Source organism: Anolis sagrei, chromosome 8, assembly GCF_037176765.1.
Source record: "Anolis sagrei isolate rAnoSag1 chromosome 8, rAnoSag1.mat, whole genome shotgun sequence".
NCBI classification, from domain to species: domain Eukaryota; kingdom Metazoa; phylum Chordata; class Lepidosauria; order Squamata; family Dactyloidae; genus Anolis; species Anolis sagrei.
The window spans coordinates 10,634,972-10,653,288 of NC_090028.1; the positions used below are offsets into that span (position 1 = coordinate 10,634,972).

The following is an 18,317-nucleotide window of genomic DNA, read 5'->3' on the forward strand; positions in this document are numbered from 1 at the left end:
TTCATCAAAGCAGATCATTTTCAAAACGCAAATAAGCCAGGGAGGTGGCTAGTGCTGAAACTAATAAAGAAAAAAGAAAAAAGTTTCATAATGAAAATAAAAGAGAAAGAGAAAGTCTACACACAGGAAACAGATATTAGGAACCAATTTGAAAAATTCTACAAAAACTATACCAAGATGAACAAATCAAGAAGGAAGACATTCTACAATACTTAGGAAAAAAGAAAATACAAAGAATATCAGAAGAAGATAGAGAAACTTTAAACAAAGAAATATCAGAAAAGGAGATAATACTAGCAATTAAAAATTTGAAAGGGAATAAGACCCCTGGCCCGGACGGGCTAACAGCTATATATTATAAGACCTTACAAGACACGCTAACACCAATATTGTGGAAGGTATTGAATGAAATAAGAGTAAATCAGAGGATCCCAGGCACGTGGAAACAAGCTACGATTTGTGTGATCCCAAAAGAAAATAAAGATTTAGAACAAATTAAAAACTACAGGCCGATTTCGTTATTAAACATCGATTATAAAATATTCACCACCATATTAGCGGAGAGACTTAAAACTGTATTAACAAAAAGGATAAAAGAAGAACAATCGGGATTTTTACCCAACCGACACCAAAGAGAAAATGTGAGAACCATCATCAACCTGATAGAATATTATGAAAGAAATATACAAAAAGAAGTCATGTTCCTGGCTCTAGATGCCGAAAAGGCATTCGACAACATCAATTGGAATTTTTTCAAATTATTAATCAAAGAAATGGACATGGGCTTCTATTTCCAAAATTCAATTGAAGCAATCTACAAGAACCAACAAGCAAAGATCGTAATCAATGGAAATGAAAGTAAAACAATTGAAATAAAAAAGGGACAAGGCAAGGATGCCCCCTTTATATTAACACTGGAATATTTATATTAACACTGGAAGTACTATTAGAAACAATTTGAGAAACGGATGAATTAAAAAGAGCAAAAATGAGAAACAACACATATAAATGTCGAGCATTTGCTGACGACATTATCTGTATTATAAAAGAGCCGAATAAGAATTTAGGAAACTGGCTGGAGAAAATCAACGAATTTGGCAGACTGACAGGCTTCAAAATAAATTTGGATAAAACAGAGGCAATAACAAAAAATATATCAAAGAAAAACATAGAAAAGATTAAAGAAAAATGGAATATAAGGATCGTATCAAAACTAAAGTACTTAGGAATTATCATAACATCGAAGAATGCGCAACTTCTACAAAACAATTACATAGCGAAGTGGAAGAAGATAAAGAAAGGCTTAGAGAAGTGGAAACACCTGAAATTATCGCTATTGGGCAGAATAGCATGTGTCAAAATGAACATTCTTCCTAAGATGCTGTTTTTATTTCAAAACCTTCCAATAATAAGAAATCAAAAAGGAATTAGGGAATGGAACAAAGACATTAGAAAATTCATTTGGCAAAACAAAAAACCCAGAATAAATTTCAAAAACATGACAGATGAAAAAAGAAGAGGAGGCTTGGCCATGCCAGACTTAGGTTTATATGCGGAGGCTTGTGCACTAACCTGGTTTTTTGATTGGATTAAACTAAAAAACGAAAAATTATTAGAACTAGCGGGATTCAATTTGAGAAGGGGATGGCACACCTATATTTGGTACAAAAAAAAAGAGAAAAATGTCGGCAATCATTTCATTAGGGCGGCCATCATAAAACCGTGGGAAAAATATAAAGACAGAATTTATACTCGGACCCCATTATGGGTCTCACCTATGGAAGCCTGCCAAAGGAGAGAAGCAGGATGGAGGAAATGGCCTAACTACGAAGAAATACTAGAAAACGTAGGACGAGAATACCAACTAAAGTCACAAGAGAAGATGAAACAAGACTATACGAACTTGACCTGACTTCAATACAGGCAAATACAAGAATACTATAACAAAGACAAAAGTGCTAGGATTTATGATGGAAGAGAACACCTGGGACAAAATAATTAGGTCGCAAAAGAAAACGGTATCAGCAATATACAAAAAACTTTTGGAGTGGAGCAATGAAGAAGAAAGGATCAAAGAAGGAATGATAAGATGGGCAAGAGATATTGGAAGATCAATATCTCTAACAGAATGGAAAATTGAAATACACAAAGGCATACAACCTGAAAGAAAACTGGCTAAAAATGCTATATAGATGGCATATGACGCCAAAGTAATTAGGAATATATTATAAAAATCTTAACAACAAATGCTGGAAATGTGGAGAAGTGGAAGGGTCATTCCAGTCACTTCAAGGATGCCATCCATCCATCTTGCCCTTGGTCGGCCCCTCTTCCTTTTTCCTTCTACTTTCCCCAGCATAACCGACTGGGAGCTCTGGCGTGGGCTGCTCCATGAGGTCACGAAGAGTTGGAGACGACTGAACAAATGAACAACAACAACAAAAAGAAGGGTCATACTACCACATGTGGTGGAACTGTAGTAAAGCCAGAACATACTGGAAAAATATACAGGAAAAATTACAGAAAATAGTTAAGATAAATATACCACTGAACCCAGAAATCTTTCTGTTGGGACTCACAGATGAGAAAGCGGAATTAAATAAAGATAAGGACAAACTTCTTTTCCTAGCCACAACAGCGGCAAGAATCTGCTTCGCCAAAAAATGGAGAAAAAAGGAAATACCAGATATAGAAGAATGGGAAACCAAACTTATAGACATAAGAAATATGGACAGACTAAGCTTTTTAATACAGAAAAGCAAAGGATTTATAGAAAAAGAAACGGACTGGACTCTAATAAATGACTACTTTGGATGGGACGGATAGACAGAAAAAGAGAGACATTGCCAAGAACAATATAGTGATAAATAGAAATTGAAATTTCACATACAAGAAAGAAAAGGAAACTTCTTCAACAACACCAGGAAGTCAAACCGAACGAAGGGGACATCCCCAATCTTCACACCTGTGCTTTTAAGATTCTACACTTTCACACTTTATCCTTATTTCTGCTTTCCCCTTTCTTGCAGCCCCTCAACCCCTCAATCCCCTACCCCCATCCCTACCGCCCCATCCCACTGTCTCTAAACTGAGTCTCTACTTTTTTCCCTTCTCCCTTTTTCCATTTTTCTACTCTATTTGTTTTAATTATGTAATAAGAAAATCTTAATAAAGATTTTATATATATATATATATATATAACCTACTATTGGCCTTGACCTTTGCTTTCTTTATTGATCTGATTGCATCATCTATATACAGAGCCTGATTGTAGACTTTGAACTCAAAGCCTGTCTGAGCATAGTTGGTTGCTTTAACAATCCTTTCCCAGCTTCAACGTATTTCCAATTTGGCTTCTATACAAGTATACTTAGGACTTTGAGAATCTTTTAACTCGACACATTTGTAGCTTTTTGTTTGTTTAATTGTGATTCATACTTCTAATGCAAACATCTATAATTCCAAATACTTGATTGTGTACAAAGCTGGAAGATTCCCAAGTGCCCACTCTGTACTTGGTAACTTTCTGGTTAGCTTTGGTGTTCCCACTTTTAAAAGGACTCAAACATGAGCACTCGGAGAGTAGAGTTGTGTGTGAAATTAATTTCTCCTGTTTCCTTTGTTTCTTTTGGTACTTTGGGAGCACAAAACAGGAAGGCCCATCCCTGCACAAAAATTAGCTTGGCACGAAAGCAAGTGGGAGCGGGTCCCGGCTCCTGGCCTACTTTTTGGGATCACAGCTTAATCTTTATTTATTCATTCCCCAGCAAACAAAAAGTAAACCCCAATTCCCTGAAAGCTACTCTCCTTTTCCAGGAGGTCAGCTCTCTTCCTTACTTGGAAGTGGGAAGCCACCTTAAAATGCCTTGGAGACTGTGTGGCTGGCTGGCATGGTGTAATTCGGGAGAGAAAGCATGCATACCTGCAGCCAGGCACCTTCCAGAACTTGCCTCTGTGCCTTGGAAAGATAGTGCATGTGTGGCATGCAGGCCCAGAAAGTGCACACGCCTTCCAGTGCCTGCAGCTGAGCGCCTCTTACTCTAGAGGAGGTGCTCGGCTGCAGGCACTGACAGGCACGCACACTTTCTGGACCTGCACGCCACACACACACACACACTTTCCAAAGTATGTGTGTGTGTGAGATGTGCAGGAGTGCCTACACCTGCTAGGGCCTGCAGCCGAGCGCCTCCTCATTGGCAGACTCTCACACTTTCTGGACCTGTACTCCCTACACACACACATACTCTCTTTCCAGAAAGAGTTCATGTGTGTGATGTGCAGGAGCTCCCACACCTGCCAGGGCCTGCAGATGAGCGCCTCCTCTAGAGTAGAAACAGCATGTAAAAAGAAGCATCCTTAAAGCATGTGTCAAGAAGGGGAGCTTGGGTGGGGAGCCCCCACCCCCATAATGGATCAATAGAAAACAGATTTTTTAGCACTAGAGAGCAAAAACAGATATCTGTCTTCCCGATTATGGGAGGTTCCCAAAAAACGGATTGGGGCCCCCTCTGAAAGCCAGTAAAGGAAACCCCAAATGTACAGCCCTATCAGGTAGTGTATATCAGCAGTGCACATGGGCTGATCACTGGCAAGTCAGAATTCTAGTCAATTCTGACTTATTTAACTTATTTATGAATTAAAATATGTAAGTGCAGTACAGAAAGCCTTTGTGGCAACCAATATACAGAATTTTATTATCACTGTACTGCATTCAGAGAAGTGGGTTTATATTTATTTTATTTTGAACACTTTTACCCCACCCTTCTCAACCCTTGGGGGGACTCAGGGCGGCTATATCCACCAACAGTCATCCAAAAACAAAAATGAGTTAGCCTTAAAGACGCTGCTTTTATATACAAATTTATTATGGTATAAATAATTAAAAACTTTTTATAAGACTAAAAACATTATAAATGGTTTGCAAATTAGAAAGGGTAAATAGTTTAAATGAGCTGAAAGCATTGCAGAGGAGGGTTTTATTAAAACTAGTTATGCCCCATGCGTTTTGAGAAAACGTGGCCAGTAACTTCATTACATTGTTGTCATATCTGTCAAATGAAAGATGCCATTTCTTGGTCCACTGAGAATATAAACATAGGAAGGGAGGAGCCCAAGAAAGCTCCCTCTACCCTCCAAACAGCTTGTGGAGGAATGGCTGGATGGGTCTGAGACGAACAGCCAAGTGGATGCAGCTGAGAGACTTCCTAGCTGCTTTGCTCTTTGTTCCCCTGTGTGACCTTGCTATGGAGGGGACATCAAGCCTATCTCAAGCTGCTTTATGATGTGGCTAGTATCCTGCCAGTTGAATTACTGAAAAACAGATGTGGGAATACAGCCTCTGGCATTAGAAAATACAAAGTGACTTATGCTCTCGCAGAGGCATGGGCAAACTTTGACCCTCCAAGTGTTTTGGTCTTCAACTTTCACAGTTCCTAACAGCTGGTAGGCTGTTAGGAATTGTGGAAGTTGAAGTCCAAAACACTTGGAGGGCTAAGGTTTACCTATGCCTGCTCTAGCAGCTTGCATCATTGATGGTGGTGTTTCTCTATTTTCCTCCTCTGTTTCTGATGCCTGAATTTTCATTTCAGGAAGCATTAGGAGACGTTGTTTACTGTAGTCTTCCAGAAATTGGAACAAAGTTGAACAAACAGGGTAAGCACTTTCCTCCCTCAATTGACTTTGTTTTTTGTTGGTGAATAGTATAAAACATTGCCAGAAAACAAGCGGTTTTCAGTTAAACAGTAATGCCACTCTTGGACCAAAATACCCAAAGCTACTGCATATGATTTTTCACAGCTTTGGAACTGCCAAATAGCTTGTTTTGTTTCTTTTGCAATTATGATCAGTAGAATTCTCCCTCCATCATGCCATGTTGTGGCACAAACAGCTGTTGAAAGTCACGGTTAGCACAGCGTGTTAAACAACCAGCTATTTATTTATTTATTTATTTATTTATTATTTACACCATTTATATGCTGCCCTTAGCACCCCTGAAGGGGACTCAGAGCAGCTTACAAGTAAAATATAAATACAATATATTATATTATTACCATAGCACAATCTTAATATTATATACTAGCTTTCCCCTGCCACGCGTTGCTGTGGCCCAGTCTGGTGATCTGGAAAATAAAGTAATAAGAAAGTGTTGGTTTCTAATTTATGTAATTCCTTTCTGCTTGTGAGTAAACAGTATTTCTTGTTGTTTCTTTGTCAGTGTTGATGTGGAGAGTGTCTGGTTTACCTACTCTGGAATATGCAACATATCACAGTCCTTCTTTAAGGGTCACTTTCAAATCTATGATACTATATCTGTGTGTGTGAGAGAGAATCAAATCTATCGATAGATATATATATATGACTGGATGCCTCTTTGTCAGGAGGGCTCTGATTACATTTTCTTGCCCTGGTGAAGAGAGTTGGACTGGATGGCTTTAAGTATTTTCTGTTGGTCATGGATGGGGGTTCTGTGTGGGAAGTTTGCTCCATTTCTGTCGTTTGTGGGTTTCAGAATGCTCTTTAATTGTAGTGAACTATAAATCCCAGTAACTACAAATCCCAAATGTCAAGGTCTATTTCCTCCAAACTCCATCTGTGTTCATATTTAGGCATATGGAATTTTTGTGTCAAGTTTGGTCCAGATCCATCATTGTTTGAGTCCACAGGGCTCTCTGGATGTAGGTGAACTACAACTCCCAAATTCAAGGTCAATGCCCACCAAACCCTTCCAGTGTGTTCTGTTGGTCATGGGAACCCTGTGTGCTAAGTCTGGCCCAATTCCATCATTGGAGTTCAGAATGCTCTTTGATTGTAGGTAAACTATAAATCCCAGCAACGACAATTCCTAAATGACAAAATCAATGTTTTTGAGTGGAGGACATAAATTGGACTGTTAGGTGTCTTGTGTCCAAAATTGGTGTCAATTCCCCAGTGGTTTTTGAGTTCTGTTGGTAGCACGAACTAACATTACATTTTTATTTATATAGATTACATTGTACTATAGCATTATACTGTAATATTATTAGTAATACTAATACTAATAATAATAATAATAATGGGTTGTTGTAGGTTTTTTCGGGCTGTATGGCCATGGTCTAGAGCAGTGGTTCTCAACCTGGGGGTCGGGACCCCTGGAGGGGTCACGAGGGAGTGTCAGAGGGGTCACTAAAGACCACCAGGAAACACAGTATTTTCTGTTGGTCGTGGGGGTTCTATGTGGGAAGTTTGGTCCAATTCTGTCATTGGAGGGGTTCAGAATGCTCTTTGATTGCAGGTGAACTATAAATCCCAGCAACTACAACTCCCAAGATACCAAGGTCTATTTTCCCCAAATTCCACCAGTATTCACATCTGGGCATCTTGAGTATTCGCGCCAAGTTTAGTCCAGATCCATCATTGTTTGAGTCCACAGTGCTCTCTGGATGTAGGCAAACTACAACTCCAAAACTCAAGTCAATGCCCACCAAAATCCTTCCAGTATTTTCTGTTGGTCACAGGATTTCTGTGTGCCAAGTTTGGTTCAATTCCATCATTGGTGGAGTTCAGAATGCTCTTTGATTGTAGGTGAACTATAAATCCCAGCACCTACAACTCCCAAATGTCAAGGTCTATTTTCCCCGAAGTCCACAAGTGTTCACATTTAGGCATACTGAGTATTATTGCCAAGTTTAGTCCAGATCCATCATTGTTTGAGTCCACAGTGCTCTCTGGATGTAGGCGAACTACAACTCCAAAGTTCAAGTTCAATGCCCTCCAAACCCTTCCAGTATTTTCTGTTGGTCATGGGAGTTCTGTGTGCCAAGTTTGGCCCAATTTCATTGCTGGTGGAGTTCAGAATGCTCTTTGATTGCAAGTGAACTATAAATCCCAGCAACTACAACTCCCAAATGACAAAATCAATCGCCCAACCCCGCCAGTATTCAAATATGGGCGTATTGGGTATTTGTGCCAAATTTGGTCCAGTGAATGAAAATACACCCTGTGTATCAGATATTTACATGACGATTCATAACAGCAGCAAAATGACAGTTATGAAGTAGGAAGGAAAATAATTTTATGGTTGGGGGTCACCACCACATGAGGAACTGTATTAAGGGGTCGCAGCATGAGGAAGGTTGAGAACCACTGGTCTAGAGGCATTCTCTCCTGACCCTCCCACTATCTCCCCAAGGGACTCAGAGTGGCTTACATGAGGCCAAGCGCAACAACACATCAAAAACAAAATGCAATAATAAAACAACAAGCAATAAACAAAATAAACAATACAATTAATATAACTCACAAGAATTTAAAAACCTATGGCTGGGCCAGATGTAATAGTCAAAACTTTAAAAATAAATGCTGGACATGAACAGAGGATGTCTCTAGTAGTAGGGTTTTAAATAAAAAATAAAGAGCAACCCAACGGGTAATTAAAGTGCCTCTCAGAGTATTTGCAGGGGATTGTTTCCTTTATTCAGGGAAGGCACACTAGAACAGCCACGTTTTCAGGCTCCTCCTAAAGACTGCCAATGTGGGGGCTTGTCTGATATCCTTGGGGAGTGAGTTCCAGAGTCGAGGGGCAACCATGGAGAAGGCCCTCTCCCTCGTCCCCACCAATCGCGCCTGCGAGGGAGGTGGGACACGAGAGATATTTTAAATATAATTCTTCTTACTTCTTCTTCTTAGGCGATCCCTCGCTTTCCGAGGATGATTGTCTTCCAATATTCTTGTGGGTCCGTATGTGGCTGTGGAGCCCTATTCTTGCTCTGCATCTTCTTCCACAGTGAGGTCATTGGTTTCCAGTTGGAAGGCGGTCTCGGCCGGGGTTGGCTTGACGCGCCTTCCTCTTGGCACGTATAATTATAATATCATGTTATTATTAGTAGCATTATATTGCATTGCTGACCAGAAGGCTGGCAGTTAAAGCCACGGATTGGGGTGAGCTCCTGCCATCAGCCCTAGCTTCTGCTTATCTAGTAATTCAAAAACAGCAATGTGGGTAGATAAATAGGTACTCCTTTAGTGGGTTGCTGTGAGTTTTCCGGGCTGTATGGCCATGTTCCAGAAGCATTCTCTCCTGACGTTTTGCCCACATCTATGGTAGGCATGTCAGAGGTTGTGAAGCCTGTTGGAAACTAGGCAAGTGTGGAATAATGCCCAGGGTAGAAGAAAGAAGTCCTGTCAGTTGGAGGCAAGTGTAAATGTTGCAATTGGCCACTTTGATTAGCACTGAATGGCTTTGCAATTTCAAAGCCTGGCTCCTTCCTGCCTGGGAACCTATTAGAATTCTGTCTAATAGGTTCCAAGCTCAAATTGAATATTACAGTGGACATCCCTGCCTTGTACCCCGATTCAGTGTTTAAAAGGATGAGAAAACCCCATTGGTTATAACTTTATGTTCATAGAATTGAATATAAAATGTTTATCCCTTTTAAAATATTTTAGGATGCTCAACATTAGCCCAAACTGCAAAAAAATGGCCAGTAACAATAAAAGAAACAACAGCTGGACAAACTGCAAAAAATGGCCAGTAACAATAAAAGAAACAACAGCTGGACAATCAAGTCTCTCCAAGTTTCAAGCAAGCAGGTCAACAGCCAAACAGCACCCTGCCTCTATTTGATAAATACTGTCTTATAAGTTGTCTGTTTTTTTTCTCCCCATTTCTGTCCTTCAGATGAGTTTGGTGCTTTGGAAAGTGTGAAGGCAGCTAGTGAACTCTACTCCCCACTCACTGGAGAAGTAACAGAAATTAACACTGCCCTTGCCGATAATCCAGGACTTGTCAACAAATCTTGCTACCAAGATGGTAAGAGACTAGGTTTTTTTCCGTCTTGAAACTGTTTCTGCTATCACTAAGTGGATAGTTAGGACAAGAACACTGGGATAAATATAGGATTCTATTGTATTTTCAATACTTAAATGTCAAACATTGGCTAAGCAACTTTAGGCATGTCATGGCCAGAATCTCCCTTCCTGAAGAAGAGAAACATTGTCAGTTTGGCTGGGGACTATGGTGCTTCTTATCTATTTTGGCAGTTTTGTAGGAGCTGATGTTTCCTTGGTTTCATCCCTTGTTGCTGGTGACTTAATGCCATGATACTGGATGAGCACAGCCAGTCATGGTGCCCCTTCTGATATTCTGCACCCAGCAGAAGTGATAAAGAAAGCTTCAGTGCTGTTCATTCAATAGAAGGTGTTTAATATAACAGTATCTCTGAATAAGCTGTAAAAGAAAACACTACCTCATATTCCAGATAAGTGGCATCTTACATGAGGTCAGTGGAAACAAGGTGCAGCTGAAGGTTAGCTAAATCATATTTATTGGCTTGCTGGAGATTTTGGCTCAGCCTGACACTCGCAGATGCATTGTCCTGGAGCTCACATCGCTCTCAGCCAGTTTTTTTTTCATGTCAGAAGCGACTTGTGAAACTGCAAGTTGCTTCTGGTGTGAGAGAATTGGCTGTCTGCAAGGACGTTGCCCAGGGGATGCAATGTGTTACCATACTACGAGAGGCTTCTCTCATGTCCCTGCATGGGGAGCTGGAGCTGACAGACGGGAGCTCACCCCATGTCACAGATTCGATCCGCCAATCTTCAGGTCAGTAGTTCAGCCAGCACAAGGATTTAACCCATTGCGCCACCACAGCTCCTACTCCTAGCCAGTATAGCCATTAGTTACAAAGCAACAACTCCAGTGTAGTCGACCTTCCTGCCTCGCAATCATGGCAATTGTAGTCCAGTACATCTTGAAGATGCAAAATTGTTACAGTCTTGGAGAGGTCATAGCAGATATAAAATGTTAAACATGATTGACTACTAGCACGACTCTCATTGACACAATAAGAATGGTGACTTTTCAAGGGAAGCTGTATTGTAGATCCAAAAGAAATGTGAGCAGTAAGACTCTGCATCATTGTGGTTTAGCCTTTGAGACAGTATATCTTTGATGACTTATTTGAAGAGAAGATCCTGATGCTTTCTTTCATATCTTGTTTGCTGTTCACCGGAACAGCAGCAACCCTGATCCCTTTCTGACCTCATACTCTGGAAGTGTGAAGGGCAAAGGAAACATTAATTCTCTAAGGGACAGGTCTTTTGGATTTCCTAGAAGGAAGAGAGACTCAAAGAATGAGAATGGAGATGAAAACAAGATGAACCTTTGTCCCTCCTGGCTACACAGAAAGAGGGAAATAAATTTTAATTAGGCATGAGACTGAATAGTTTAAAAGAAAAATAAACAAAAATTACGTAGGCGGTATCAGCCAGAAGAAGACTGTCTCACTACAGGAAAGTCATCTTGTGAACATTGGGACTGATTGGCCATCTTTAGCATGCATTCATAATTCTGTTTAACTCCTGATCAATCAGAAAGTGGACCAAGATGTGAGATTACAGCCTGTGTTGGGCAGGGTCACGCTCCCCTTGAAGTCTGGGAGTTATCCTGGACTCATCACTGACCCCTGAAACTATGTGTCGGTGGTGGCAGGAGCGCCTTCACACAATTAAAACTAGCACGCCAGCTGTGCCCGCACCTTGAGACCCCAGATCTGGCCATTGTAGTCCATGCCCTCGTTACTTCATATCTGGACTACTGCAATGCTCTCTATGTGAGGATGCCTTTGAAGATAGTTTGAAAACTGCAGTTAGTGCAGAGATTGGCGGCCAGATGGTTAACTGGAGTGCCATACCGTGAGCGGACGACTCCTATGCTTCGGCAGCTCCACTGGCTCCGATCTGCTTCCAGGCTAAATACAAGATGCTGGTTATCTATATAAATAAAAATGTAATGTTCGTTTGTGATACCATCAGAACTCAAAAACCACTGGGGGAATTGACACCAAATTTTGACACCAGACACTATTTCAAGCAAGCTATGTTCTCCACTCACAAAAACCCCAAAAAAACACTTCCCCCCCCCTCCCCCCTCAGAAAGATGTCCAACTTAAGCCTCAGGGAGGGAGGGGGAGGGAAGGAGTGCACATGCATGGCCAGCAGGCTCCCACGAGAGGAGGCTCTCTGTTCAGGAGCTGGAGGAAAAGCCCTCATCCCCGCAGGCCTGCCTTAAAATATCTCTCCAGACTAATCGGGAGAAAGGAATCTCTGCGAAAGCAAAAGCAATCAAGCCCAGAGCAAATCCATTGATAACCCAGGCTCAGAATACAGAAACCATGTCAGGCAGGAAGACCCCATTCAAGCCCTCCCAACAGATGGCCATCCAATTCCAACCCCATTCTGCCAGGCAGGAAGACACCATTCATTTTACAGATATAGCATCCCAAGCATATAGGATCAAATAGCGTAATAATAATAATAATAATAATAATAATCCAAAATAATAAATATATCAACTCTAATAGGCTTTAAGTCAATGATATGACACATAAAAATCTATCCCAAAGAACTACAAAAAAATTGAACTGACCAAACAAATCCATACAGCCATGTAATAATTGGCAATATATATCTATAAATTTATATAACCCTTTCAAAATATTTTTGATAACATGTTAATTATAAAATACTTATTTAATTTTAAAATATTTAATTATTTTCATTTTAAAATATTTAACTTTTGAATACTTCATTTAGATATTTTAAGTTTCAAATATTTGTTTAATTTAAACATATTTCAATATTTTCATTATAAAATATTTAATTCTTTAGTTCTAAAATATTTCATTTACATATTTTGATTTTAAAAACATTACATTATTTTATTTTAATATTTCAAATTTAAAATATAAAATTGTTTAATTTTAATATTATTCTTTAATTTTAATATTATAATTTATACATTTTTAATATTTACATATCATAATACTTTATTTAAATGTATTTATTTGGTTTAATTATGAAATATTTAATTACTTAATAATTTGTTCTTAAAATAATTATTTAATTTTAAATTATTTAACTTTAATGTTTTAATTTTAAAATATTAAATTGTTTACCTTTATAAAATTTAAATCTAAAAATACTTAATTAACTTTAAAATATTTTACTGTTAGTATTTTAATTAAAAAAATATTTAGTTGTTTACTTTTCAAATATTTTCCATATCACCAAGCTAGGCCACAGCAACGAGTGGCTAGGAGGGAGGCCGGGGAGGGAGGGAGGCCGGGGAGGGAGGGAGGCCGGGGAGGGAGGGAGGGGGATCGCCGGGGAAGGGACCCTTTGATACCACGCACGGAAGGACAGGCACGGGAAACCCTTTGAGGTATAGGAAGGGGCCCCAAAGGCCATCCAGTCCAACCTCATTTTACAGTAAAGGAAGACACCATCAAAGCCCTCCCGACAGATGGTCAACCAGTTGGAAGGGAGTCCCAGAGGCCATCCAGTCCAACCCCCTTTGTCTGTATGTCCATCCATCCTTCAATCCATCAACCACTCCATCTACATATCTACCTACTACCTACCAACCTATCTATGTTCTATCCATCTACCTTCTGTTCCATCTATCAATGTCCCTTCCATCTGTCCCTTCTGTCTATTGCTTCAACTGGAATTCCTCTCTTATCTGAGGGCCACAGCAACGCGTGGCAGGGTACAGCTAGTGACCTATAAATCCCTAAATGGTTCAGGCCCAGACAATTTGTGGAACTGCATCTCCATATACAAACTGGCCCGAGCCTTGTGATCCATAGAAGAGACCCTGCTCTCGGTCTTACCCCCATCTCAAGCAGGGCTGGTGGGAATGAGAGATGGGGCCTTCTCCATGATCACTCCTCACCTCTGGAACTCCCTCCCAGAAGAATTAAAAACTGCTCCCTCTTTCCTCGCTTTTAAAAAACTGCTGAACACCCATCTATGGACTTTGGTATATGGAGAGGAGGAAGACTAATGTGCCTGACTTATACTCTCACCTAGATATGTTAAACCTAGTCTAGAGACTGGAACTGACTTCAGCCTGCTGGTTGTTGCACAAACATGTCATCTTTTTATAAGGTCTTAGCTGTTGTTCTTAGTTGCTTTTAAGTTCTTATTGCCAGTTACTTTGTCTATTAATAAGTTTAGAGTTGGGTTGCTTTTATATTGTTTAATATAGTTTGTCCTGATATAATTTGTTTGAATATGGTTTTTTTTTCCATTTTGGCATTGAATGTTTGCCATATATGTGGAGTACCTTTGGAAAGATAGGGCGGTCTACAAATAAACTTTTGTTGTTGTCATTACTGTTATTATCTGCATCTATTTATTAGTAGAGTCATAATTATCTTACTTCTTAACTTTGGTTAGTGAAACATTTTCAATAGGACCATTTACCGTAAATGGAAAGTGCTAAGCTCAGGAGAGAACCTTTTGTTGTTGTTTATTCGTTCACTTGCTTCCGACTCTTTGTGACCTCATGAACCAGCCCATGCCAGAGCTCCCTGTCGCCCGTCACCACCCCCAACTCCTTCAGAGTCAAGCCTGTCACTTCAAGGATACCATCCATCCATCTTACCCTTGGTCGGCCCCTCTTCCTTTTTCCTTCCATTTCCCCCAGCATCATTGCCTTCTCCAAGCTTTCTTTTCTTCTCATTATGTGGCCAAAGTACTTTGTCTTTGCCTGTAATATCCTTCCCCACATTGAGAAGTCGGGCTTAAGTATGGACTGGTTAGATCTTCTGACGGTCCAAGGCACTCTCAGAACTTTCCTCCAACATCATAGTTCAAAAGCATCTATCTTCCTTTACTGGAGCTGTATTTTGAAACATATCTTTATCTTCTTGCTTACAGGCTGGCTTATCAAGATGACTGTGGATAATCCTTCAGAATGTGATGAACTCATGAGTGAAGAAGCATATGAGAAATACATAAAATCTATGGAGGAGTGACTGGAAGTTAAGAGTAAAGTAGTACAAGCCACTTAGTATAGTCCAAAATTAGTGGTGGACAGAAGGTCCAACTCTGACCAGTTTGTCAAGGAGATTTTGAAGGAAAATGTGCTGCCTTGTATTCAAAATGGATTTATCTCTGCCCATTAATGACTGCAAATCAGAAAAAATGTGCACCTTTAACTACTCAGTATCTTCTATATGAGCTTTGGGGTCATTTTTAAGTCTAATCAATGCACTTAAATGATTTCACTGTTTGATGTTTATAATTCCCTCTGGTGTAGATTAATGAGAAAGTAGAATTGAAACAGGATGCAACAGCCTTAATTCCATAGCACAGGTTGTGCTTTCATCATCATTTTTATCCTGTCGACACTTCTGCCACATTCCATGAGCCCACTGGTATGTCAGTCCCCTTTCAATCAGGTTTCAATATTAAAAGCTATATTTGGTGCTTTGAGAATGATAGGAATTAGTGGAAGTTCCTGATGATTAGAGCAGAGTCAGATCTTACATATTTTAGTGAAACTTTGGAAGTGTGGCCATCTTTGATAGATAAAGCTCCTGCTTTACAGTGAAAAAGATAAAAGGTAATAAAAAAATCCTGACTTTACTGACTGCGTTTGCTGTTCCTTTTTGTGTTTTGCAATAGCCTCTCCATGGGTTTAAGATTTAAAGTATGAAAGTTGAGGAATGTGTAGGATCCAAGCAAACAAGAATTTAGTAATTTATCATTATACACAGTTAAATCTGTAAATTGTTACACAAATTTTTCTTATGAACTGTTAGGAGCTGGGTGCTTTTGCATACAGAATTTTAAGTCTTGCTTTACACAGCTGCAAAACACTGGAGATAAATGTAAATGTATCAAAAGATAATTATTATTTATTTATTTATACACCTCCTCCATCTCCCCAAAAGGACTCAGGGCAGCTCACAAAAGCACTCAATAGTGCAAACATACAAATACAGAAAGTGCATCAACAATAACACAATAACAAATAGTATAACATAATAAAACGCTACTAGTTAAAATCAATAAACTGCAACAATGGCTGCAGGTATAAAATAAAGATGCTTATCAATATCAGACAACAAAGAACAAGACTTTTACGGGAGTTGATCTTCCCAGTGGCATGATCTGTGCATTTAATATGTTGGAATGTTCACATTCTTTCATCCACAATCAGAGCAGGTTCCCTTACTCAAATTCCCATCAAGGTATTGCAGTTCAAAAATACAATTTCAGCCCAAATGATGGTGAAGATGGTTGCTGTAGCTCAGCTGGTAAATCACCAAGATCTACCAACTGAAAGTTTACCAGTTTGAAGCATTGGGTCAGCATGAGCACTCAACTGTTAGCCCAGCTCATTGTTTACCTAAGCAGTTCGAAAACAGCTTGAGCTGTAAGTAGAAAAATTAGGTACCACTAAAAAGCGGGTGAGGTATTTTATGACACCATAAAGAAAATGATTAGAAAATACCTGGTGACCAAAAGGAAGGAGAAAGACCTGATGACTCTTTGTCATAGAGCAGTGGTTCTCAGCCTGTGGGTCCCCAGGTGTTTTGGCCTACAACTCCCAGAAATCCCAGCCAGTTTACCAGCTGTTAGGATTTCTGGGAGTTGAAGGTCAAAACATCTGAGGACCCACAGGTTGAGAACCACTGTCATATAGGATGGAGCAACAGCACCCCCCTGTGGCTTGATTTGAGCACTATCTCCAAACTGCCAAAAAGCTGGACGTCGACACAACATACCTCCTTTCTGTTCTGTCTGTCTCTGTCCTGTCTATCCAAAACAGCACTGAATGTTTACTGTGTATGTGTACTGAGCCCCCTTGGTGTTTTTATTGTTAGTATTTGGAGAGGTGGTTTGCCAACCCATTTCTTAAATAAGTGGTTCATGCATGAACCACTTGGGATTTCACCTGGGATTGAGATGCTTCTTTATACGACAAAGAGGTTTCTTTGGCCACTGAGCATGTTATTATTAAATGCTTTTAAGTCATTTCAAACTTGGTGAACTTGGGGTATCAAAAAGTATCAAAACAAAGTATCAAAAACAATTGAGTTACTGCAAAGATGACAAACTTCATGCATGAACCCTTGGTGTTTTTATTGTTATTATTTGGAGAGGTGGTTTGCCAACCCATTTCTTAAATAAGTGGTTCTTAGCATCTGTTCATTCTGAAAGTTTGCACTTTAACTCCCAGAAGCCACCAACAAGATTGGCAGTGAGTTAACATCTGGAGGGCCAGACATTGCCTTAATCAGTGGTTCCCAACCTTTGGTCCTCCAAGTGTTTTGGACTTCAACTCACAGAAATCCCAGCCAGCTTATCAGCTGTTAGGAGTTGCGGGAGCTGATGTCCAAAACACCTGGAGGACCAAAGATTGGGAACCACTGCAATAGATACTGTCTAATCATGGCAAGCAGTCCTTGTTCCCACCAAATGAGCCTGAGAAGGCAATGGGACAAAGAGATGTACAGTTGAAGGTCTTAAAGGGTTTTAACTGCTCATCTCCAGCAAAGGATCACCGCCTTGTCGGGGCGCTGGAGCTTGAGCACCTCAATGATGTCATGAGCGAAACCGTGAAGGGACACCCAAGACGGGACGGTTGTGGCAGAGAGGTCAGACCAAGCGTGATCCCTGGGGAAGGCAATGGCAAACCACTCCAGTATCCTTGCCAAGAAAACTAAATGGATCAGTACAACCAGAGATATGTCGGTATGCCATTGGAAGATGGGACTCCCAGGTCGGAAGATGGCCAAAATGCTACTGGGGAGGAGCAGAGGATAAGTTCAACTAGCCCCAGATGTGATGACGCAGCTAGCTCAAAGCCGAAAGGAAGGCTAGCGGCCGACGGTACTGGAGGTGAACGACGAATCCGATGCTCTAAAGATCAACACACCATAGGAACCTGGAATGTAAGATCTATGAGCCAGGGCAAATTGGATGTTGTTATTGGTGAGATGTCAAGACTAAAGATAGACATTCTGGGGGTCAGCGAACTGAAATGGACTGGAATGGGCCACTTCACATCAGATGACCACCAGATCTACTACTGCGGACAAGAGGAACATCGAAGAAATGGAGTAGCCTTCATAATTAATAAGAAATTCGCTAAAGCGGTGCTTGGATACAACCCAAAAAATGACAGAATGATCTCAATTCGAGTGCAAGGAAAGCCTTTCAACATTACAGTGATCCAAATATATGCCCCAACCACAGCTGCTGAAGAAGCAGAAGTAGATCAGTTCTATGAGGATCTGCAGGAACTACTGGATAATACACCAAAAAGAGACATTATTTTCATTACAGGAGACTGGAATGCCAAGGTGGGAAGTCAAATGACAACAGGGATCACAGGCAAGCATGGTCTGGGAGAACAAAATGAAGCGGGACGCAGGCTGATAGAATTTTGCCAGGAAAACTCGCTGTGTATAACGAATACTCTCTTCCAACAACCTAAAAGACGGCTTTACACATGGACCTCTCCAGACGGTCAACACCGAAAT

General features: G+C 40.2%; 1 protein-coding gene across 1 annotated transcript in view; it reads left to right on the plus strand.

The window, feature by feature from the left end:
- The window catches only part of GCSH (glycine cleavage system protein H), a 30,648-nt gene extending 15,237 nt beyond the window's left edge, over positions 1-15,411 (plus strand). Inside the window, exons 3-5 of the mRNA XM_060787959.2 lie at positions 5,589-5,652; positions 9,656-9,787; positions 14,701-15,411. Coding sequence (XP_060643942.2) covers positions 5,589-5,652; positions 9,656-9,787; positions 14,701-14,798 — 294 coding nt within the window. The 3' untranslated portion in view covers positions 14,799-15,411. The remainder of the gene's footprint in view (positions 1-5,588; positions 5,653-9,655; positions 9,788-14,700) is intronic.
- Positions 15,412-18,317: the final 2,906 nt, after the last annotated feature.